This window comes from Notolabrus celidotus, chromosome 22 (assembly GCF_009762535.1).
Source record: "Notolabrus celidotus isolate fNotCel1 chromosome 22, fNotCel1.pri, whole genome shotgun sequence".
Taxonomy (NCBI): domain Eukaryota; kingdom Metazoa; phylum Chordata; class Actinopteri; order Labriformes; family Labridae; genus Notolabrus; species Notolabrus celidotus.
Window position 1 is genome coordinate 5,490,830 of NC_048293.1, and position 24,747 is coordinate 5,515,576.

At 40.5% G+C, this 24,747-nt stretch overlaps 1 protein-coding gene and 1 long non-coding RNA gene across 4 annotated transcripts in view; one reads left to right on the forward strand and one right to left on the reverse strand.

The window, feature by feature from the left end:
• Nucleotides 1-24,747, reverse strand: part of LOC117806432 — a 57,267-nt gene that overhangs the window by 17,272 nt on the left and 15,248 nt on the right. For both annotated transcript variants that reach the window (XR_004629668.1, XR_004629669.1), the window contains exon 4: nt 19,318-19,501. This is a non-coding gene — a long non-coding RNA (uncharacterized LOC117806432). The remainder of the gene's footprint in view (nt 1-19,317; nt 19,502-24,747) is intronic.
• palm1b (paralemmin 1b) overlaps nt 1-24,747 on the forward strand; it is a 35,345-nt gene that overhangs the window by 1,116 nt on the left and 9,482 nt on the right. For both annotated transcript variants that reach the window (XM_034675374.1, XM_034675375.1), the window contains exons 2-3: nt 22,869-22,911; nt 23,428-23,508. In XM_034675374.1, the coding sequence (XP_034531265.1) occupies nt 22,870-22,911; nt 23,428-23,508 (123 nt within the window). In that variant the 5' untranslated portion in view covers nt 22,869. The remainder of the gene's footprint in view (nt 1-22,868; nt 22,912-23,427; nt 23,509-24,747) is intronic.

The window sequence follows — 24,747 nt, forward strand, 5'->3', positions numbered from 1 at the left end:
GCAGTGGCGCCAGCCCGGCATGGCCGTCGCTATAGCTGGAGTGAGAGATGCTGACAGGCTGTGCAGGCTGTGCGCATGGAGGAGAGTAACAGGGTATTTCTGTGTGTTGTGATGTGAGCAGTCTGCTCCAACATGGCGCGCATGAGCTGAAAAAGCCATGGCCATTACATACTCCTGTCTGGAATTCACAGTGTGTGCAGTGGACCAGGCGGTGAGGTTTAGGATACCACAGAATGAGTCTGTGCATCCCTGACTCGGATGAATGTCAGCTCAGGTTGCCATTGGTGATGAAGCCTGGCTTCTCTGTGCCCGTCAGAACATCACGTAGGCTCCTGTGTGTGCGTGTGTGTGTGTGTGTGTGTGTGTGTGTGTGTGTGTGTGTACACTCTGTTTTCTGTGCCTGTTCCTGTCTCTGAATAGGACCAACAGCTCCTAGTTTGACTCTGTGTTTGCAGTTATGTTTGATCCCAGCAGGTTAGGACACAAGCAGAAGAGTGTGTTTTTGTTTGGTCTTGTGTCCATTGTTTTTCTAGCTGTTTCGGACAATATCTTTGTTGCAAAGGCCACCAAGATCCCTATGATAGCATAGAGTGTGTAAACATAACACACCCTTAGAGTCCTGGAAGTCAAGACAGGACATCAGGTCTTTGTTTTATTTATCTACGTAGTTGAAGTAACACCTGTTTGATTCCTGGAAATGCTGGGGGGAAGAGCGCAGAAGAGGTGACTGACTCTCCTTCCATGAGAGCTTGATAGCAAGTGTGAATAAAAGTGTTCATGATGAAAAGGAGCCAAAGTGACTGGATGTAAAGTGCAGGGAATGGTGTGTTTTGGTGTGATGAAACAAGAGTAGGACTTACATGGTGTGTTAAATTTAGCAAAAGAGGAAAGGGACTCTATTTCTACTTATGAGTCATTGAAAAAACACATTTTGACACCCACTTTTTCAGGAAACAGCCTAGAAAACAAGTTACTGTGAAAAGTGCAGTACTTTTTCTACAGCCATGGATTATGTAAATTAGTCTGAAACTGTAGGAACAGCCTTGTTTACCACCAAAATCAAAGACAACACAAAATGTAGATCTCTGAGCCCTTAATGGAAAGTTCTCAATTATTATGATCCCTAACAAAGACTGATTCTGTTATATCAGAAGCATATCTCTACAAGCGCCCTGTTTGATGCCTTTCCTCTAATGCTATTGTATGAGTGAAACACATTATGTCCAAGTCAGGCCTCACCCAGGCAGCGTGTGTGAGCGGTGGGTCTATATCCGCCTGGCTGCTCTGTGTTGTGTCAGCGACTCCCAGTAGAGCTGACAGCACTTGTCTTGTTCAACCAATCATCATCTGGCATTATGACTCTGGACAGCCACAGTTCTGAGTGTGAGTTTTTTGTCTGCTTCAATGCATGTGTGTTTGAGTTTTAATGTGCAGCTTTGGGTGTGGTTTGTAGTCTGTCTTTGCATTTATGAGAAGAAAAAAAGAAGATGGATTGTGTGTGTGTGTGTGTGTGTGTGTGTGTGTGTGTGTGTGTGTGTGTGTGTGTGTGTGTGTGTGTGTGTGTGTGTGTGTGTGTGTTGGTGACTGTCTCCTCTTCTGGCAGGCTGGGCACTGGGATGGATCTGTTTTTCAGATAGTGGAAATGGGCTGATAACTGAGCAACTATGCATCCTAATCTCTGTCTGTCTTGGTAAAACACACAATGATGAGTAACACTTTTACTGTCAACTAACTAAACAGTGAGGGGATCTTTTTGTTAAATCTGAAGTCTACATTGCTCTATCAGAAATTCTTAATGAGCAAGTCTGCTAGAAAACAGAGCTGCTGCTGTGGAAGAGTCAAACTGTGTCCTAAAACAACATTGAACTGCCCTTGTAAACAACGCTTAAATAGGCAAAGGACAAAGAGACTGACATGTAGAATACATGTCATTGAAAAATCATTGGAGTGGGTATAATCAATACCTTTTACATTAGCAATTGATCACAGCACTAGTTGTATGTAAAAAGAGGTCACTAGTACAAACTAATCCACGGAGAATAAGCACCAAACTCTCAACACTACAACGCATTTTGGCACCTTTCAGCGGTTTGTTTTGGTTTTCTTGCCCACACATTTGACTGATTTTGACCCAGTCTCACCTTTTAATTTGACATATGTTCCCAACTGAGCTGTTTTTACCTTCAAAGCTGTGAAAACCCACAATTTTCTGACTGCATTACCAAATGGCAGGCAGCCAAAGCTAGCTAGCTAGAGAACAGTGTGGAGCATTAAGGTACTTAAAGCTCCTGTCAGGAGTTTTTCACTGGTTAAGAAACAGACTGAAATTAATACTCCGGTCTATTAATGACTAGGAATGGGAATTTACTGTAATCCTTGCACACAATTACTCGAATGACCTAATGAACGACTACTCCAGTACTCGCAATTATTATTATTTTTTAACTGTAATCAAAAATAGATAAATCAATAAATAAATAAAAGTCAATTTTGGTTAATAGCAGGCTAATCTTCTCCGCTCTGGTTTCATCACAATGATGTGTGCTAACAGGGCGAGCAAAAGATGTGATGCGAGACTGCCTGTTATCTGTCTCCACTGTTTTCTCCTTGTGCTTTAAGCGCATGTGGTTAAGCATCAAACTAGTATTTCTATGGTATGCAAGTTTAACGCCACATATCTTGCACTGTACATTAAAGGCCCTGTGAGGAGTTTTGAACTGGCTGAGAAACAGACTGAAAATGATACTGATGTCTCTTTATGACCTTCAATAGCAAACAAGACCATCAGCGACAACACTGACACCTTCTCTGTTGTCATTTTTAATGCCTGAAACCGCCCTGAGGGGGTAGGTGTCAGACCAGATGATGGACATCTTGCTTCAGAAACAGCCTTTGTTCGACTGTTTTCATGGAAAATAATCACATTGCCTGATAAAATTGACTGTTAAAAGACGACAGGATGAGGTTTTTCTTGAAAACACTACTTTTGCATGTAAAGGAGATGAGAGGTATTACTTTGTCCACAAGGGGGCGCCAGAACCGATACAAAACAAAAGTTCCTCACAGCAGCTTTAACTTCATCGTTTTTTTGGAAGTACTTCCAGACATCACTTTTTTTAACTGACATGTCTCAGGTGTTTCAGACAGTTCTGTGTTTGTTGTGTTTTTGATTTCGGTGGAATAATATGTTCCTAGAGAGTTGCCGTAGCTGCCATAAAACAGTTGTTTTTGCTGAAATCTGGCTCGGTGTGTACTAAAGCTGAAGTCGTGGTCGGAGAAGTCATATGTTTATATCCCTTTAATTATTTTCCTACCTAGTACATTCAGTTAGGCGAAAACAAAAAAGCACATGGTCACACATGTAACGCTGTATGAGTTCAAGTTATGTTGCCAGGTGCGCGAGTAACAAAATGCTACTGGAATAATGGTGTCAATGGCGAGTACCCGAGTACTGGAGTATTCGTCCCCATCCCTATTAATGACCTCAACAAGCAATTAAACCATCAACATAAGGTCTGACCATTTCTACATAGGTATTCTTTAATGTCTGAAACATCTAGTGGGGGGTAGGTTTCAAAAAATACAGGACTTACATATACAGGACATATCAGCTAAGAAGAAAGAGGTACCACTCTGTCCACAGGGGGCGCCAGAATTGACACAAAGTTTCTAACAGAACCTTTAAAGTCTAGTATGTGTCCTATAAGAAGTCCCTGGAGACAAATAAAGAGTTACAAGAAGACTGAATATTTGACGTACTTTAGTCAGATCAAATGAAAGCTAATTTTGTGCTGGATATGAGGATAAACAACTGTTTGCTAACACATCAGTTATATCAGCTTTCTTTATTAGATAGGACAGCTGAAGTGAGATACGAAATGTGGGGAGTAGAGAGAGGTGGATGACATGCAGCAAAGGGTTGAGGTTGAGAGTTGAACTAGCTACCGCTGCAAAGAGCACTGTAGCTTCTGTACACAGGTAGCGCACTTTAGCCAAACCTGCGCCCTGAGGTTAGAGTAGTTTGTTAGTTTAATTGATGCCGTTTACTGATACACTCTAGTGTTAACAAACGCTTAAAAGGACAAAGCTGTGACCTAAACAACTTCTATTTTATTTAGTTTAATATAGCACTCCCGCTGATATTGCACGATTACTATTTGCTAGCATTTCAGCTAAATTGGTAGGTACAACAATGTAACCACAGGGGTCACATCCTGCCCTGGAGCTAGTAGCCTCAGAGTGATGGATAATTCTAATTACCTTTGCTGAACCTGCTGTCATTAAGAAAACCATTTATGCCCTGGTTATAAAATCACAGCGCTATTCTAGGAGGCCAAATGAATGCCATGCATTACAGGAGCTCTTACACTTACTGAGTTGTGCTGAAAGATGGTATTGTAGGGGAAGAGAGGAAGTGGAAGTAAAAGCTTTCCTCGGCTAGCATACAGAGTGAAAAGGAGAAACATCTTGGGAGATTGTAGAGATGTGTGATATTATTTGATAATGTGATTCAATCCACCTTGTCTTTTCTATTCCTATGTTTTTTTTTCTCTCTTTCTATTAATCTTTGGCTCCTCTTTTCTTCCTGGAAAGTCACTTTTTTCCTGTCCTTTTTTTTCTGACTGTCTCTCATTACAACCCCCCTCCTTGCTGCTTTGTCATGACAGATAAGGCGAAAGAGGATTTGTTTTTTTTTTTCACTCTTCCGAGCAGATAGTCTGTCATGTCATTTTTAGACTCGAAGTCATTTTAATCTCAGAGAGAGAAATGTGCTCAGGAATATGTGTTTGTACATTTGTGTGTTATGCACCCTTCCCGAGACAAACACACACACTCAAACACACATCCTTGCGCTCATATGATGATCACCAGTGTTGCTGCATAGATAATATCAAAAGCACTATTGATAAGAAGCAGAGAGGGATCATCCATCTTTCTACACTGTAGATAACCTGAACCTATCACGACACATGCACTCAGTTACACACATTCACATCTGTTTTCTAGGCGAATGGAGAAGAATGAATATTACGACTTGTCTCCCTATTTTTCATACAATAATCCCAAATGAGATTGCACAGGATGATATTGGACAAACATACTTAGCATAACCAGTTCCGGAGCCTCTTGAGGGACTTAAGTGGGGATTGGGATCTTGCCATAAGGGAAGGCCTAATGGTTCCTGTGTAAACTTTGAGAGGCCGCTCCAATAATGCAGGTCTATAGGTTTCCTATTTCCTGCTATATAGACTTTGCTGATTGACCAGAGAGCACACAAGGACACCACGAGACGGTACACTATAGAAATGGACAGCCTCTAACCATAAAAGCAGTGCTGTCAGCAGCTTAAGTTGATGCTAATGCTGACAATTGTTTCCACGAAAAAGATGCAGACTAAGGAGTAAGGTAGCAATTACAACAACCACCTAATGTCCTTTTTCTTATTCAAGTGGTAAACTTCTTGAAATATGTTCAGCCTCACTCGCTGGAAACACAGATAAGTATTTGTGTTGTGATACATTTTTGTAATCAGCCAACAATCAGGTGATTGGCGCTACCCATGGACAGGGACAGAATTCTTCAAATTAAGGCATATGAGAACACACCGACAAAGGATGCATTGTAGAAAATTCAGTTGCACTTGCACAGCAGTTTGGAGGCAGTGGTTGCAAGGGGATTAACCCTTTCACTGGAGCATCCAGATTCAAGCCATTTCACAAAGATTCCCAGACGCAGAGCTGGTGTTTTGTTAATCAAGTGACAACCACTTCTAGCTTGACAGTGTGTGAATAGTGCGTTCAGGGTATGACCTGACTTTGTTGCAGCTTTCTTTTTTTTTATTACTTTGTCAGGGGCTTTTTTTTCTTTCCTAAATTGCTTTTTAGATGTGACAATTCAGTAATGATTCATTCACGGTGTAGGTCAGGCATGTCCAAATTACAGCCCGGGGGCCAATTGCGGCCCGAGGTCAATCCAGAAAGGTCTCAAAAAGCTTCATATGGACTACCTCTCTAAAGCCAAAGCTCTGGGAATTTTCCAAGGCAGCAATAAAGAAGAAACACAAGAACTCTTAAAGCTGACAGGTTTTCAAATTAATGTTTTCATCATGATGTGAAAATGTTCTTGATGAACACTAAAAGTTCAGAAGACACAAAAGAGGACACAAGACAAGATCAAAATTATGAAATTGTACAGAAAAGGACAAATTAGGTGCATAAAAAAATGTTCAGAACTCAGGAAAATAATTATTTTGTTCTAAATATGTTGTCTGCTGGTCAGAACAGTCTTAAAAACAACATGAAAAAGAAGTGTAATGAAATCCAGATTGTGATCCTGCCATAGGAAAATAATGATACAATATTTTTTCCCACATTGCCCAACCCTAATGAAGATAAAGTTTGCTAATCTTTACATGGTACTTCCTAGTTACTGTTTTATTGAGAAAACATTTAAAATAATTGTTATTAAATAGATATTTCCTATATAACTTTTAGGATTCCAAAGTCTCAGTAGGAGTCACTGGCCCTGGGGTATTCTGACAACATCATATGTGGCCCTCTTTGAAAAAAGTTTGGACACCCCTGCTGTAGGTGATCCAGTTTATGTTTAAGCGTTAGAGAAGGGATGCCTTATAAGGCTGTTAATGATGATGTTTTATTTTGCCTTCCTGACAAAATATAACTTTTATTTAGGCTTTTATTTTGAAATTATGCAAAACTACTTCTGCTATATCGTACTGCTAGAGGAAAGTTTGATAAAATTGGATTAAAAAAAAGGAAAATGCTATAACGGGTGGCTTGGTGGATCGCCTAGGCATTGTCTATGTGTGAGAAATGCAAAGATGTTGAACAAGAGAACTCAAAGGCAGATAGCACCATCAAGCGTATTGATATTTCATTTTTTACTACACTGCATTGTCCCTTTTGTGTATTGATTTTGAACTGTCCTGTGAGGTTCTATTCCATTCTGTCATCTCTATCATTTCATGTTATTGGACTAATAGTTTTTGTAACCTAATATCTGACCATTCACATGCCCAGTATCTCATAAACATCTACATCTTTTTTTTATTTTTATAGTTAAAGCTGCTGTGAGGAACTTTTAGCTTGTATCGATTCTGGCGCACCCTTGTGGACAAAGTGATACCTCTTATCTCTTGTCCTGTACATGCAAAATAAGTGTCTTCAGACAATAACCTCATCCTGTTGCCTTTGAACATTTAGATTTATCGCACAATGTGATTATTTGCAATGAAAACAACCAAAAAAGGGTGTTTCTAAAGTGAGATGTCAATCACCTGTTCTGACACCTACCCCCTCAGAGCAGTCTCAGGCATTAAAATGACAACAGAGAAGGTATCAGTGTTGTTGTAGATAGTCTTGTTTGCTTTTGAGGGTCATAAAGAGGCATCAGTATCAGTTTCAGTCTGTTTCTCAGCCAGTTAAAAACTCCTCATAGTGCCTTTAAGTTATATTTTTGGCCTTTTTGCCTTTATTGGATAGGACAGCTGAAGAGAGACAGGAAATGTGGGGAGTAGAGAGTGGGGGAAGACATGCAGGAAATGGTCGACCAGCCAGGAATCGATCCGGCGACCCCTACGACGAGGACTGCAGCCTCTGTATGCGGGGCGCTTAGACCGCTAGGCTATCAGTGCCCAAAACTTCTACATCTTGTAGGTTTAAATGTTGTTGTTGGATATTCTTTGTTTCCCATCTAAAAACCCTGACACTCGTTTTCCAAGACCTTTTCCTCTGAGCCACAGTGGTTGCTGCTCCACCCTGTTGTCCAAGTATGGATTTTCAGAACCAAACACCACACTTGCTAAGAAACAGACCTCTCTGTGACATCAAAGATGCTGCGTACATCCTTTTTACAGTCTACAAGCTGAACCTGTTACCTAACCTCAGTGCAGTGGCTTTGATCAAACACAAGGATCAATTATAATGTCACAAGGGCAGGAGACTCAGCATGCATTCTCTTAAAAAGTAAAAATTAACAACCAAGAAACAAGATTCAAGAGATTTGCCATGCACAGGTTTGTCGAGGTGGAAGTAATGAAGGTTGAGTGTGGTCGAGTGAAGAAATGAGAGCATGAGACAGGTCGATGAGGAGGAATCCACGGAGACAAGATACAGGTTTGGGATATCGTCTGATCTCAGTGTTATTGAGGGGTCTTGGGAGGTGTCTATACTGCCTGTGAGAACCGAGACAAAAAGTTTCAGTCAGGTAAAAGAGCTGATCGGTAGAGGAAAAGGACGAGAATGAAGTAGAATGAAGAGTCAGGGGAGTGCTGTCCATAACCCAGGTGCTAGAAATGAAGGCAACATCCTAAATGCCTCAAGGGACTACCTTGTGCAGTGATAAACATAATTTGAAAGATTATCATGTCACCCTGCTCTAACCGCGTGTCTGTTTAGAAAAGCTATGAATACCTTTTCCTTTAGAAGTTAGAAGGCACACTGTATGGCCTATTTAGTATTACATCAGTTTTATTTTAGTATTACACAACCTTTTATGTGGGCTTAGGGGACAATATATAACACGAGGGTGTTGCGTCTCAAGCCATGCATATAATGCCTGTCCAAACTGGGTCTTTTAAACCAGTTTCACATTCTCACTCTGAGGGAATATACAGTATGATGACCTGTAATGATTCTATACACCCAAATAGATTCTGTAGTCAAATCTATGACATTAAACAGATGTTTAATCTTGAGAAACTAGCCGTATTGAAACCACTAGGGTCGTCCAGCTATTGGAGACTTCAAGCTTGTATAGTAAAGGGAAATGGTGTTGCATGTGAAGGAATGTGTGAACTGAGGATAGGAAGTGGAAAAAGAAACAAGAAGAGTTAGGGCCTGTTTCCACTAATGACGTTTTTTTTTGCCTTGGCAGCGCCCACGGCCTCGATTTCAGAGTGCTTCTCACCAGCACTCACTGTTGCTAGGTTACAAAATAAATACTGTGACACTTCCACTTCCCTTAAAGGTGACTGTTGGGGCGCCGTTTTCCTAGTGGTTAAGGCGTGCGCCCCATGTACAGAGGCTATAGCCCTCGTTGCAGCGGTCAAATAAAGGTGAAAATGCCAAAATATACTTTTTTTTTAAAAAGAAGGAAAAAAAAGTAACTCTTAAAGCTGGGGTTGGTAATCAGATTTAGATACACTTTTTGTCATACTGGTTAAAATGATCTTTATGTCCTGATGGCAATCAATACATAATGTGTTCTTAAAAAAGAGTGAAAAAAACTGCTATTTACAGCCGGAGTAAACCTGGGAAAACACTAACCAATCACCGTTTTTTGGCTCCCCAAATTTTAAACCAATCAAATCCCGTCTTGCTGTTCTGCCCTCCTCCTGCGCGTACATTTCCCTGGCGTGTACTCCTCCTCGTCCCCGTCTCCTGCCTCTGCTTCCCCTGACTCTATTTACTGCCCCTCTCGCTCGTCCTCGGGCCTGTCCCCTCTGACCTGATGAGGTGCTTTGCTCAGGACTGCAGTCCGGATCAGAGTCTAAAAAGCTCTCACCAACAAGCAGAATAATTAATGACGTTCAGTAAGTCCTACAGAAAATATATATTTATTGTAGCGTCCGTCTGGATGCTGTAGTGATGACGAGCCGATTCGTGAACACGTTGAGCTTTAATAACCGGTCACTGTCGGTCGTGATCACGCCAACCAACAAAGCAACAATCCATGTTTGAATGAATGAAAAACTTCTCCTCTTGTCTCTCCTCTCTCCTACTCGCACACTCTACACCTCTTCTGATGCCTTCACTGACTGTCAACACTGTAGGAATTAAGAACATCTACACTGAACAGGTTTAACAAACAGTAGAGCTGTTACAGTATTATATATGTGTTATAACTTTTCTCCTGATATCGTGTCACCGGTACAACTGGATAATGCTAGCATGATAGTTGTGAGTACTAACAGCAGCCATGTTTGTTTGTGTTTTTAACTTTCACTATGATAATGTTTTGATGAGGACCGGTTTTGAATCAGTCACGATCATATGGTCGATATTCAGCGGCGCTCGTGCATGTGATCGGGGGGGGGGGGGGGGGGGGGGGGGGGCGTCGTTTTGGAGGAGCTCCAAGGGAGGAGGGGAGGGGTTAGATGGAGTCATGAGGAAAAGCTACATTCAAATTCATGCTGGTTTTCCGAGACTACCAACCCTAGCTTTAAATCAACTGACCCTGAAGGTGGATTTGGGCTTAAAATTCTGTGCACTGAAAATAGTGAATTAATTAGTTTTGTATGAAAAATAAATGCTGCTATTTCAAAAAACGCTGTTAGTGGACACAGGCCCTAACTGCGAAGGAAGCTCTACACTGTATGATAAGGTACACAGGTTCAACATCAACAAATTGCCTAATGGTAAATTAGTTAGTGGCATGTTGGTTCTGTTTAATTTGGTATAAAGGACTTGTTTGAGCCTTTATACTACAACTACTAGGCCCTAACTCATAGTTCTCAATGATAACTGGAAATAACACTGTTTGATGACAATAAGTGAGGCTGTTATTTATATTAAGGTCTTGTTATGCTTCACTCAGTTTGGGTTTGAGAGCCACAAATGTGAGCAAAGCATTTCAAGATTATACTTTGGGGACATAATATTGATCAGATTTTATTTATGTGTTACAGCTCCCTTAATTAATATCAACAAGCAGTAAGTGAGGATATTAAAGGGAAGTTAATCGGTTAAGTAGCTTTAGAGCACAGTTATGCAACATTAGGCATTAATGGGTGCTTCATAATGACTGATATAGTGCCGTTATGCTGCTAACAAGCATGCTAATAATGAAACAAGGAACTGGTGAACCTTGAAATAAAGTTTTATGAGTAGTGTTTTTGAAGCTTGACAAGTTCTTGAGTGTCAAATATTGTGGTTTCTGCTTTATTATTCTGTTAAATATAAATATGGATATATAAGGGTGTGCAGCCAATCAAAGGAGACATTTTTCATTTTTGTTAACTTGCATGAACTTCCTGGAATATCACTGATACAAAGAGTCTAAACCTCAGTTTATAAGCTTGTCATTCTGACACTGGTAGAAGTATGCTGACAGAACTGACTCTCACTCCTCTCTGACCTCTTCATCACACCCCACGAGTCTCAGTCTGTGTGTGGCGACTCATTTGTCGGCCGAGAATGAATGCCGCACAGTATTCACTCTCTCCTCTGTACTGACAGGGCTGGTATTTATGTGCGACCTCGGGGGGGAAAGGAGTTTTTACCCTCTGACCCTGGAATACTAACATGTGACCTCAGCGGACTTCCTCCCGTTTTTATTGGCACCGCAGTGTTTATGTTTGACAGAATTTCTGTTGTGCCTTGGATAGAGAGATGCGGAGCTGCATGCGAGTTGGTGGAGAAGTTGAGGCGTGCACGCTGGTCTAGTGCGAGTGTGTATGTGCGTGTGTGCGGCTGGGGCAGAAATGCAGGGAGGAGCATTGTTGTCCTTTTGCTCTTTTGGCCTGGAGGAAGGAAGCCGTGGAAGTGGGGAGTAGAGAGAAGGAGAAAGAAGTGCCTCTCCACCAGAGTCAGTGTGAAGGGGATTTGAGATTAGTTGCCTCTTGCAGACTCTCTCAGTTTTCTAAAGCAGGTTCTGGGTCATTAAACTCGAGAGTCATTTTCACAGTCATCATTCTTGTGAAGAGGGTACATTTTTGTGCCAGAAAGTGCTATTTAGTGTGTGTGTGTTTATATGTGTGTCTCTATATGCCTTTTCATTCAAGAGTAGCCAGAAAATAACCAGTTTCTTGTTTGCATCTGGGATCTGAAGAGTATGGTGTAAGTAATGCAACCTGTCCTTAACCTCTATTTTCTAGTTTTTCTGCCTTTCAGTGCCGTCTAATTTCCACCTAGGAGCAGGGTTGTGTGTGTGTGTGTGTGTGTGTGTGTGTGTGTGTGTGTGTGTGTGTGTGTGTGTGTGTGTGTGTGTGTGTGTGCTGGGGAGTTTCATTATGACAGAATATCAGTTAAAAGGTTCTTGCTGTTATGAGTGAACACCTGAGTGAACACATTTTCTTTTCACGCAGCAAGAACAGCTCTGTAGAAACAGGTTATTAGAATTTGTATGCCAGTAATGAATAACTGCAGTCATCAGAGGCTGTTTGGAGGTAAAAGTGTTACTTGTGACATGGCCTAAACACCATAGAGCTAGTATGACTCTCTCACTGACTCACTTCTTTTTTTTCTATCAACCAACTGTCTCATGTTTGCTCAGATTGATGCTGCATCCAACTTTTCATTGATAAACAAAGCAGTCTCTAATTGGCCAACAAGCTTTCATGACTCATCATATATGTGCTTGACAAACACTTAAGAGCAGGTTGTTTTTGTGTTGGTATTCAAATGAGGTTCAACAGTTAAATGATAAAAGGGGTGATATTTTATATATCTACTATCATCAGCAAATGCTATCAATAGAACAACCTCTTTTATGAGTCAGCCAATCTCACATCCTGTCAGTTTTTTGTCTCCTCAAACCCTTTCAGTTTTATTTTAATCTATATCTTTAACATAGGTCATACAGGTCACATAGAGACAAGCTATTTTTAATAAGGTCAACACTTTTCTGGAATAAGAGGACTCTGTTGTAGGTTTTTACAAAGGTTACTTAAACAGAAACAACCTATTTTATAGATGGCACTATTTTCCATGGCGGAAGTGGTGGACCTGTGCATTCTTTACAGTGTGATGGTATGGTATATTGACTCAACCCCCCCCCCCCCCCCCCCCCCCCAAAAAAAACCCCAAACTAATTTATGTTCATTTTGACATAGGAAAATGTCATCCATTGCAACTCACTATACTCCTGTCTCATCCAACTCACTATACTTCTGTCTAGGGCAAGCAGCAAACTCCGGTCTCAAACCATGAAGCCCATGCAGAAGTGTTATAAACTGCAATTCATCCAGAATCCGCTTGAGGCTGGCTGCAGAAACACCAGAAACCACTTAGACATGAATGGGAAAAAGACAATCTTTGCAGCATTAATAAACATGTTTACAGCCTGGTTCTAAAAACAGCTTGGCTGCAGTAGATAATTTCTCTATCAGCACACACTGTACGGGGGGTGAATTTTTTTTCTAACGTGACCGTTCAGAAGATATTAAGATTACCAGTTTTTGCCCAAATAAGGACATGACTGACGTGACTCCAGGTCGGGGAACGCATAGCTGTTGGCTCAGAGGCTCAAACTCCTCCCCTTTACGTCACACTCTGACTGGTTGAGTTCTGCATTTCCATTATGGCTGCTGCCGAACAGCTCTCAGGAACAGATGGGTGACGTCACGAATACTACGTTCATATTTATACAATCTGTTCTGTCTCAACCAAAACACAATCCACTGACTTCAGACAGTGCAAAATGCAGCAGCACAGCTTTTAACTAGAACAAAAAAAAAAAACCCACATCACCCCAATTTTAGCATCCCTACACTGGCTCCCTGTTGTTTTTAGGATTGATTTTAAGATGCATTTAATCAGGTTCAAAGCACAACATGGACTCGCCCCTCAATACATTTCTGAGCTTTTATCCCCCCATGAACCAGGACGCAGTCTGAGATCCTCTGGCAGTGCCCTGCTTGCTGTTCCACTGTCTAGACTAAAAACTAAAGGCGACAGGACCTTTGCTGTCAGAGCCCCTCGACTGGAACAGACTGCCAGAAGAAATCAGACTTGCAGAGTCAGTCCCTCGTTTTATTTCACTACTCAAGACACACTTTTATCATAAAGCTTTTATTTTGTGAATTAATTTTAACCTTTAACGATGAACTTCTCTGCTTTTATTGTCTGTTTGCTTTTATTGTGTTTTTATTGTTCTTTTGAAGCACTTTGTTACTTGTATCGAAAAGTACTATACAAATAAAGGTATTATTATTATTATTATTATTATTATTATTATTATTATTATTATGTTGTAGCTCACTGATGAATTAGGAGGTATGAAAAAAAGCCTTTAGCTGCCAGCTCTGGTCTTCCATAGGAGTTGTTGGTATCAAGGGTAAGAGGGTTGTCAATGGGGTTTAAAATACAGGGCATTGCTACCCTTCAAAATCTGGTTCTGGTTGGTTTCGCCCAATTAACAACTGCAGCTATCGAGTAATGAAGCCAATGCAGAAGTCCAAAAAACTGCAGTTCCCCAAATGTCCACTTGAGGCTGGCTCCAAAAGCCTAAGGCGCTCCTTTAACACCCGTGTTAAAATGTGCAGTTTACAGCAGAAATCGATTTGTTTGCAGCATGGTACAACAAACTGTTGCGGTTATTTGCACACACTTTTTGGGGAGTCATTTTTTAAACTCATCTTTTTTGAGTTCATTGAGCTAAGAGTTAGCCATATATATGCATAATAAGGGGTGTGGCTGATATGAGTGACATATGGGTGCGATGTCACTGAGTGCCTAGAGACCTCACACCTGCCTTAACTCCTGCTTCTACAATGACTGAAAGTGAGGTTGAGTCATTATTTCCAATACGGCTACTTCCACTTTAGGCTTCAAAACTCCTGAAACCAGTGTGGGACGTCACTGAGCCTACGTCCATCTCTCTGACAGTCTAGAATTGTGAGAATTCTCATGTTTCTGTACTCGTGCTTCTGTTTATGTCATTCTTATTAGTCAAGCAAAGAGAGGGCATCCCATATGGTAACAATGTTGAAGGTGTTAGATCCGTTCAGGCATTGTGCATTGAAGTGTTTACTATTTAATTAAGCACAGATGCTATACAAACAAGCTTTACAGAAATCTGTGCATCAGAGTATGTGTGAGCGTGGGAGGATGGATCAGAATGTTGCAGTGTGTCTAATTCTGGGTTGCCGTGGTGTTTATTGGAGATAATCCTAGATTAGTTGTGATGAGACCAGGTGAAACGACCACTGCTGCGGAAGGATATGATACACACAGTTAATTAACAGACTTTTGCTGCCCTAGAGTAACACTCTGATTCGTCTCATGTACACTTTCGTACAGGCTGTACTTGCCGACCTTTCCACTCACAGAAAATGTAGCTTATGCAACTTTCTTGACCTCTGAGGAAATATTTGTGTGAGCTGTAACGAGCCTTTTTCTTCAACATAGAAACACTTCTGACAGAAAGGATGATAGATTGGTATAATGAGAGGTAATTTCCATTCACAGATTCTGCAATAAAAAGACAGATTCAGTAGGAAATTGACACAATTTGGGTTATGGGAAGCCTTCTGGTTTTTCATTTGTTGAAAATAATATCACCCACTATCCTTCAGCAGGCTTCAGCTGTGTGCAGGAGAGCAGTCAGTGTAGAGAGCAAAAAAGCAAAAGCAGAATACTGGATCCTATCTGCAGCCATCTGACCACAATCAAGCTTTTATTCATTTCTATAAACAGACATCTGCGTTTAAGTGCTGCAAACGTTTCTAAGACAACCTCATAACTCTTACTTCATTCTTTCTCCTCAAGTAGCAAATCAGACTGCAAACAATGCAGTGCATGGAAAACTAATCCACAGCTAGAAGTCCGTTATTGCCAACCACTGGCTACACTGTAAGCCCTGAAAGGTTAGCCGTCACTCCTACCTTCAGACAGAGCAGATTATTCTCAGATTGAAGGAGAGTAAACACTATCACTTCAAAAATTTGTTATGGGTGCATCCTGCCAGTTCAGCGCAAGAAAAACTGCTCTGCACTTTGGAAATTTGAGTTTAAAATTCAATAAGGGCTTTTAGATGAACTTGATTTCCCTAAACAAAGATGCACAGCAGTATTATTACCTATTTAGCTCCATATTGCACATTAAGGTCGTCACTTTCAGGGTGTTTCGCTGCAGATAAGGAGTGTTTAAAGTGACTTCTGGTGCCAGAGGACTGTTAGTGCAGTGCTATTAGAAGAGGATGCTGGTGCTCTGCAAGGGCAGTTAATGTTTTCCTGGAAATGCTACAGCAGCAGTGCACTCATCTGGGGATAGAGCCGGTCATTAGTCTGTTTCCTTGACTTCTTCAGCCATGCACCTGCCTAGACGTATCGACAAAAACATCCCTTAAATATGTTTGTTGTTTGTTTGTTGCTGCGAGCAGACTCACTTACATCTGGTGTATTTATTTGTCTTAATATATTTCTGCTGGCCGGTGTGCGAGCAGCTGCAGAGCTCCATCAACATCTTGCTTTCTCCCTCATAAATGTAATCACACTTCTAACCATGCTGCAAAGATGCCTGTCTGGGAGTCGGTTTTCCTATCTCCAAGTTGGTGCATAATTTATGAGAGCGGCAGCAGGACAGAGTGTGAGGATGTTCCGACAAGGTAGACGTTTTTTTTTTCCAATGCATCTGAAAAATTAATTACAGCTGTAGCCTAAAGGTTTGAGGAGCAGTATTAAAATTCAGGTTTGAAAATAGAAGCGGCTTGGAAAATCTGAGCACTTAACCCTCAGATGGTCCAGTTGACATCTGCTAAACTTGGGCATGAACCTCTGCTACCCAACATGTTGATCACAGCTCACTCAGATTCAGAGGATTCTCCACTCTCGATAAGAGCTGACAGTTTGTCATGACTTTGTTAAAGAGTGTATCAGAGTCTGAGTTCTGCAAACTTTTTAATGAGAGATTTTCTCATTTTAATCACACTTTTGATTTAACTAATTAGTCTTATCTCTAGGTCAGCAGAAATTGCTTTGTGGAGAACATTTGCAGAGTCATCATTTAATTCAGGAAAGCACAAGCAGCTAAACTGGTGAACACTCTGGAACACATGCTCTGTTTAGTACCAGTACCAAAACGAATAAAGAACTTTAAGTTCAAAGTGGTTCAATGGTTTAAGACTATTTAACCTAGGCAAGATCTCACTGGACTATGTTAAACACTTAATAAAATGTGGAGTTATTTTGTACTTTTGTAGAAGATTTTGTAAAAGATGACAAACTAGGAGATGTTTGAATGTGTCATAAGATACAAAACAACCAGGAGGAGAAAGATGTCAGTCCAGCTCCAGCCCAAATCAATCAATCAATCAATCAGACTTTATTTATAAAGCGCTTTTCATACAATGACATTGTAACACAAAGTGCTGTACAAGAAAAACAACTTAAAATAGAATAAATTAAGAAAAAGATCCCTAAGATGTTAAAACTCAAAACAGGAAATTAAAATCACCAAAGTAAAATACATTTCTAAGATAATAAAAGACTAAAATATTAAACCATTAAAAGAAAATAAGAAATTAAGTAAATAAATAAATAAAGTAGAATAAAAGTGACTAAATTTGAAATAGATAATAAATAAATAAATAAATAAATAAATAAATAGATAAAACTGTTAAGAATAAAAATAAAACTTAGTTAAAAGCAAGACTAAAAAAAAACAGGCTTCTCACCATGGCCCTGCCCTCCCTGTCTTCTCTATAACACCTCTCAACAAGGGGCAGCTGTGGCTCAGTGATAGAGTCAATTGTCTCTCAATCAGAAGGGGTTCAATCCCACATCCCGCTATCTGAAGTGCCAAAGTGTCTTTGGGCATGTCACTTAACTTAACCCCAAACTGCCTCCGGTGGCTGTGCCAGCGTTGTGTGAATGGGATTAGTTAAAACTGATGACACTTTACATAGCATCCTCTGCCATCAGTGTAGGAATGTGGTGTGAATGGGTGAATGTGACATAAGGAGACTGAAGTAGGGGCACTGGTGGCCTAGCGGTCTAAGCACCCCACATACAGAGGCTACAGTCCTCGTTGCAGGGGTCGCCGATTCGATTCCCGGCCAGTCGACCATTTCCTGCATGTCTTCCCCCATTCTCTATTACCCAGATTCCCTATCTCTCATCAGCTGTCCTATAAAAATAAAGGCAAAAATGGCCAAAAATATAACTTAAAAAAAAAGAAAAGGAGACTGAAGTAAAAGCTATTTCAGTACAGTCCACTTAGCATTTACTTTTCTCTCTGTTTTCCTTTTAATTCATGGATATGTTTGGGGGTGGAGCTTGAGCCACAGTGATATAGATAAACCAATTATCGTATGTATCTTATCAATACATGGACATGAGTACGATGTGAGTGCATTGGTAGAGCAGCTGTGTTTGAATGCAAACTTGGAATGAAATCCAGATGCATCAGTTACTGAATGCCTGCAAAGAATCCAATCCATTGAAGATTAGATGTTCTGTGAGTTTATTTAGAAATGTGACCGACTCAACAGTTAGATTTTTTTGGTGTAGTTTTTGAAAATGTCCCTTTGAAAGACTGATATTACGTTAACGTGCGATTGGAGATTACTTTGATTTTTGAGCTTTATGAGCTGTGCAAAAGAAACATAGTAGAGGCTGAGCAAGTATATCCACTACCTGTGAACTTCAAATTGAACGTTTAGGAACCCCACAGGTTTTATAAGAGAAACCGGCAACTTGACAGATCAGCAATTTGCCAAATGTGCCATGCTGCTTTAAAATACACTCCTGAAGCAGTGACACAGTGTGACCATGGAGGGAAGCATCTCCCCCGACATCCCCTGCTTCAGGTTTGGATTCATTTACGGCTACTAGCCCAAAGAGTGTTGAGCAATGTCCCACTGGTGAACAATTTTTCTCTTGTTCAAAGACAAAAACTGACGTCCTTATTTGTACAGATATCCAGCCTTACAGTGTTACAGAGAAAGAAGGCTTCAAACACATCCTCCTCTGTACCAAACACCACACAGGAAGCTATTCTCTGAGACACAAATCCCTGCCCTGTACTGTACTGTACTTATTTTGAAACAAAGAACACTCATACAAGACTTGTGAAAAAGTCCAGTATGTGAAAGGTCTCATTTGATTCGATTAATAAATAATCAAACTCATTGAATTGCATAGCATCATTCCTTCACATCAATGAATCACATCGTATCGCATCCAATTGCACTGTGTTGAATCACATCGTGTTGAATCACTGCATCGTGACTGGGGTGTGAATCATATTGCACCGGTTGTAGCTTGAAATGTATCTTTAATGTATCAGATCGTTGATGATGTATCAAGGTGCTAGAGGTTACTATTGAGGCTCCCTGAGGTGTTGTGGGCCTAGCTTGACAAAAAAAATAGCATCCCACTTGGAGCCCACTTGATAACTCTGGTGATGCTGCCTGTCTATCTTCCTGTTTTGGGTTTTGGGGACATGTAGTGGGTTGTGTAACTTGTCAGAGGAGCGTAAATATCAGGATGGGTTTCTTCACTGAGCACTTATCCTTTTCATTAGAGCACAAGTACCTTGTAAACCAATTGACTTTCAGTTTGTATGCATGTTTGTCAGGGGGAATTAAACATCCCACTTATTTTATGACCAGTGTATCCAACAGATGCAATCATACCTCAAGTCTCAGTGTAGTTCCTGCCTGTCATAGCTCCATTGAGGGTGTGTGCTGGCACAGTTCTGCTGCTCCTCACAGTGACCTCTTACAGGTCAGGATGGTCAGCTGCTGCTTCCTCCTTCATACCACTCATGAACTGATCCAGATGAGGCTCAGTGAGATAGCTGCCTGCTTCCACTGTAACCTGAGGGGAAGGAGGAGAAGAAGGTTAGGGAATAACATCAGTAGCAACATTCAGAATTTGATCCTTTGTTATAATTTAGAGCTTAATTTTTTCCCCTTTCTGTCTGATTTCGCTCTCCGTATCTCCAGATGTTTTTGCACTCCTCCTGTTTGTGCTGGATAAAGTGAGAGAAGCGAAAATTAGAAAGAATGTGTCTAGACAGTGCAATGTGTGTGTGTGTGTGTGTGTGTGTGTGTGTGTGTGTGTGTGTGTGTGTGTTCATGTGTGTTTTTGAGGGGTTGATCAGATGATTGTGGTTTCACTTTTTCTCCAAAGGCTCTTCATGTGACGGTGATGTGGCAAAGTGATAGAGCAGAGAGCAGTGTTGTGTTCCAATGTATAACTGTTTGTGCACGTGCCAGAAACATTGCCATATGTTACAGGATGTCCTTCTGTATTACACCCCTGAGGATTTTTGTCTCTCAGCTTCTGTGACTTGGCACCAAACGAACAAGCATGATCTAAAATTGTATGCCTCTGATTGTACTGAGAGAAGTCAGTGCTGTTTCATGTTTTTGTGTGGGAAATAAAAAGTGTAGCAATCGGACAAAAACCCCACAGCAAGGGCAAGATAGGAGCCTCTATTGATGCTCTCAATCCAGGCTTTGTGAGGACTAATCAGGAATGATGTGAGCAAATTTAAACAGTGATGGTGAGTGTCCTGGCCAGTCATCAGGAAGAACAACACGATCAAGCAGTTTTAACAGATTCTACTGGAATTGGAGAAGATGTGGGCGTGGAGAGATCTAGAGTCGATTTGTCATCGCTCTTTTGTAACAGTTTTTGTTGTACCAATGCAGTGAAATGAGAATCCCGTATGTGTGTTGTGATACAGTTTCAGTTCAGGCTGGAAAAGGCAAGCTGCCACAAAGATGATGAGCAAACTTTGTGTGCTTCATACTACTTCGCCTCCAGTCAGTAGAAAAGTGAATATTTTTACACATCCCTCATACAAAAATCTAGGATGATAGAGAATGAGAACTCCTCTTCTTTTTTTTGTAAACGAAACAAACTTGAAGCAATTTTAAGAAGGCTGCCTTTTTGTTCTTGCTCCCACTCCCAAGTTCAAACGCTTTAAATATGTTGCACAGATGTGTTCAAGGTTGGAAACAAGATACAAATTGGGATTTTGACAAATCTCTTCAATTCTACAACTTCCTGTTATGGAAAACTAGAAAAGTCAAGAGGGACACCAGCAGTATTTCAACTGAAAACTCAACATTTGACAACCAGTTAGCTATCCAAAGACACCAGCTAGCATTAGCTTTTAATCACGTTAGCCAACATAACTGTTTGATAGAATTACAGGCTAAAAAATTCTAGCAAACAGTGAAGCTGGACAGAAAAGGATTTAATGCTAACAGTAGGCCAGCTGATGTTTCACGGTAGAATTGAACCTCTACCTAGCTAGCATTTAAATTTCAATGTTTTACACGATACCTTATTCTGTCTCAGGCTAATTCAAACAATGTAGGATACTGGCTAACTGTAGCAATTAACCTAGCCCATTTTTATGGATTTATACAATGCCTAGTCTTGCTGGTGCTAATATGAGCTAAGAATTGGTTAATGCAAATGTTGGAGGTTACTGGCTAACTGTAACATTCAACCTGTACCTAGCTAACATGTCCATTTTAATGTTTTATTTGATACCTAGTCTTTGCTAGTGCTAATGTGAACTAGGAGTTGGTTAATGCAAACATTAGCCATTATTTACTAACTTCAACTTTAAACCTGTACCTTGCTAACATTTCCTTTTGAGTGTTTTATCTGATATCTAATCCTTTCTAGTGCTAATATTAGCTAGGAATTTGCTAATGCCAACATTAGCTTTTATCTGCTGTCTGTTCCTTGCTACTATTTTAATTTTAATTTTCTATTTGATACGTAATCCTTCCTAGTGCTAATGTTAGCTAGGAATTAGTGCAAGTATTAGCTGGCTAACTGTAGCACAACAGTTAACAAATGTGATGTTTACCTTCTGATTTTCATTATTTTTTCATGCAAATTATATTTGAAGGTTAGCTATTTGTTAGATTCTCAACATGTATACTACATAGGACACAACAGGATAACATTATATCATCAAATATGTCTCCTAACCTGAGTGTGATATAAAAGAAGAATGGCTTCTGTCTTAGTATATGAAGTTAAACACACTGAAGCAGTTTGGGGCTACATAACATGTCCCATTTTATCCATGCAAGGGTTTCAGTATCAGTTCTTGTTGTTTTATAAACAATTTTGTCCTCATTTCAATGCATGAAGTGGCAGGAATATGTCCACTATCAATGAAAGTGTCTTGAGTAAGAGGTTTCATGTGCAATCAAAGGCGTGACACATCAACCTTTTTTAAGATATGAAGGCAAAGGTCACCCCTTTCTCTCCAGAACAACTGCAACATCATCCATAAACAATTTACTGTCATGTCAGTAATCGTCAAGCAGTTTTGTCTCTAAAATGTCCCAGAACAGTGAAAAGTCTCTGAATGTCACGCTTGTCAAGTGAACTGTCCGACACTAATGGATTGATCAATGATATGCTTCAGTTTTTATCTTAACTTTACAAGATTCTGCTTGAGTTTAGTTTAAAAAAAAGTCTGCACAATTGTTCAGGCACATTGCTTTTAACATTTCTGCAAGCTGAATAATCACATGCTTAGTGGGAAGAGATGTTACATAATGTTAGTCAGTGTATTAATCCTGTAGTTCACCATCAAGTACACACACTTGTTGAGAGACAATGAGCACTTCTTGGTAAATACCTCTTTTGTTATTGGTCAGTGGGAATGAAAATGACACCCTTGAGGGAGGAACTCTTTGAAAATCCCCTTTGAGGTTTGCCGTTCCAGAGAATATTTCAATCTTTATTACAGATATATCTTTATTTATGAATAATATCAGAGGTCATGGAGAATTTTCCACATGAAAGAGATAATGTCAGTCAGTCACTACTACATTCTTATGTAAGAGGGAGCCTGATGTTGTGATGGGTTTGTCCTGTCTGTTGAGTAAAAAGTCTCAGTCCTTCAACTGTTGCTTCAGCTCTGCTTCTGTCCACCCTGCATCCTGGAGCTTAGGTCTGGAACCTATTAGAGCAGGAATCTCCAGCAGTGCCTTACTAGCATATTAGCAGGCCTATGCTGACTCTGCCTGACAGGAAAGAGACACTGATATAGTGCAAACAGACAGATATTTAACCTCAGTCACTGGGAAGTCGTTGGAAGGTAAATGGCTGTGAGGAAAGTTGTTTGTCTCTGTGTACAACGTCTGACATCGTGGTTACATGTGATTATGACTCTCTCTGTCTCTCTCTTTATGTCTTTCAGGATGGCTGAGGTGTCACAAGAGGAGAGACTCCAGGCCATCGCTGTAAGTTACTTTCATACACAGACAGTCCTTCTCTCTTTCTCTGAACACACACGTGCAGAGTGCACATCAGGGCACACTGATGGCTGCAGAAACAACAAATCATTGCGGTTGTCAGGGTCTGACCGCCTCATCTTAATGACTCAACCTTTTAAATCCCATCTCCTTCACCCATTAGAGGACATGGGAGGCTAATGCAGTAGCTACAGCTCACTGCACATTTTCTGTCTGTCTCACAGTGTCTCCTCAATGTCGGCCTTTGATTCATCAAGCCTGCTTTATCCTCTATGTGTTTTCAGACGCACAATATCTAGGTAGCTTTGTACATTTTGATATAAACTTTGACAAAAGAATCAGAATTTTAAGTCATTAAAACCCATTTCAATTAGTTTTTCTGTTAAAACATCTTCATCTTTAAGAGACACTGTGTTGTATTCTTTAAAAACATCTGACACACTACATTCTTTGGGTTGTTTTGCACATGCAGAATAATCATATTGTGTATATCTGCTGTGACAGGAGAAAAGGAAGAAGCAGACAGAGATTGAAAACAAGAGGAGGCAGCTGGATGATGACCGACGGCAACTCCAGCATCTCAAGGTCTGCACACGCCCACCTCTTCATATACACCCATTCAAGTGAATTTACCCTATTTGTGGCTGTACACTTGTGGGAATACTTTCTTTGATATAAGGACATTTGAAAATATCACCTCAAAAATTGCATAAAACAAGTAGACATGCTTGTGTGTTAATGTATGAATGAGACTCCAGCGGCAACAACTACTACAATCCATTTCATCACTATCATCTCTCTCTCTCTCTTATTCTCCTCCATCCCTCTTTCCCACCCCAACTTGGTAGAGGCAGATGGCTGTCTAACATGAGTCTGGTTCTGCTCGAGGTTTCTGCCTGTTAAAGGAAGTTTGTCCATGCTGCTGTAACTTGCTAAATACTGCAAAGTGCTCTGCGAATGATGGATTAGACTGAGTCTTATCCTGTTTTGATGTTGGGTCTTTGTTAATAATTTAATATAGAGTACGGTTGAGACCTGCTACGTTTGTAAAAGGGTCTTGAGATAACGTTTGGTGTTATTTGGCGCTATATAAATAAAGATTGATTGATTGATTGATTGATTGATTGATTGATTGATTGATTGATTGATTGATTGATTGATTGATTGATTGATTGAGATAATAAGGTTACAATGTGTGTCTGGGTGTCTGATGCTTTTTTGGGGTGCACTCTCACTCTGTTATCTAAGCACACACTTTACATCAAACTGTAGTGTGTTTTCACAGGTGATACTGCATATTGAAGATCAAAAATTAACTAAGCATCAAGCTTTATTGGAGCTTGGAGATGGGGTAGGACTGTGCAATGGAAACTTTTCTTAACTTCTTGGTTAGCAGTGGGTTTGGGTTTGGGTTTGGGGTTTGACAGTGTCATTCATAACACCTTAAGAGCATTATGCATTTAAATGGAGTGCCGCCTGCAAGCTAGTTCTACTTATTCATACTGACACATCATCATCCTCCCTATCAGCTGATCTCAACATCCTCATTTGGCGGTCTATTTAAGATGCAAGTGTCCCTGTCTCTGCCTCTGCTTTGCGAGTGCTCCTGCTGTCCTGCTCAGTGCTGTGTGCAAACTTCGTACCCACCTCCTCCCCGGCATCCACCTACAGGCTCCAGGGGGGTTAGTCCTATCTCATTACTCCTAAATGTCTGCATTTAAATAATGGAGCCCATACGCCAAACACAATACTGTATGCTGCAATAAACTTCATCTTAAGTAAACGTGAGTTGTCTGACTGGAAAGCACCAGTTAGTCAGATTAT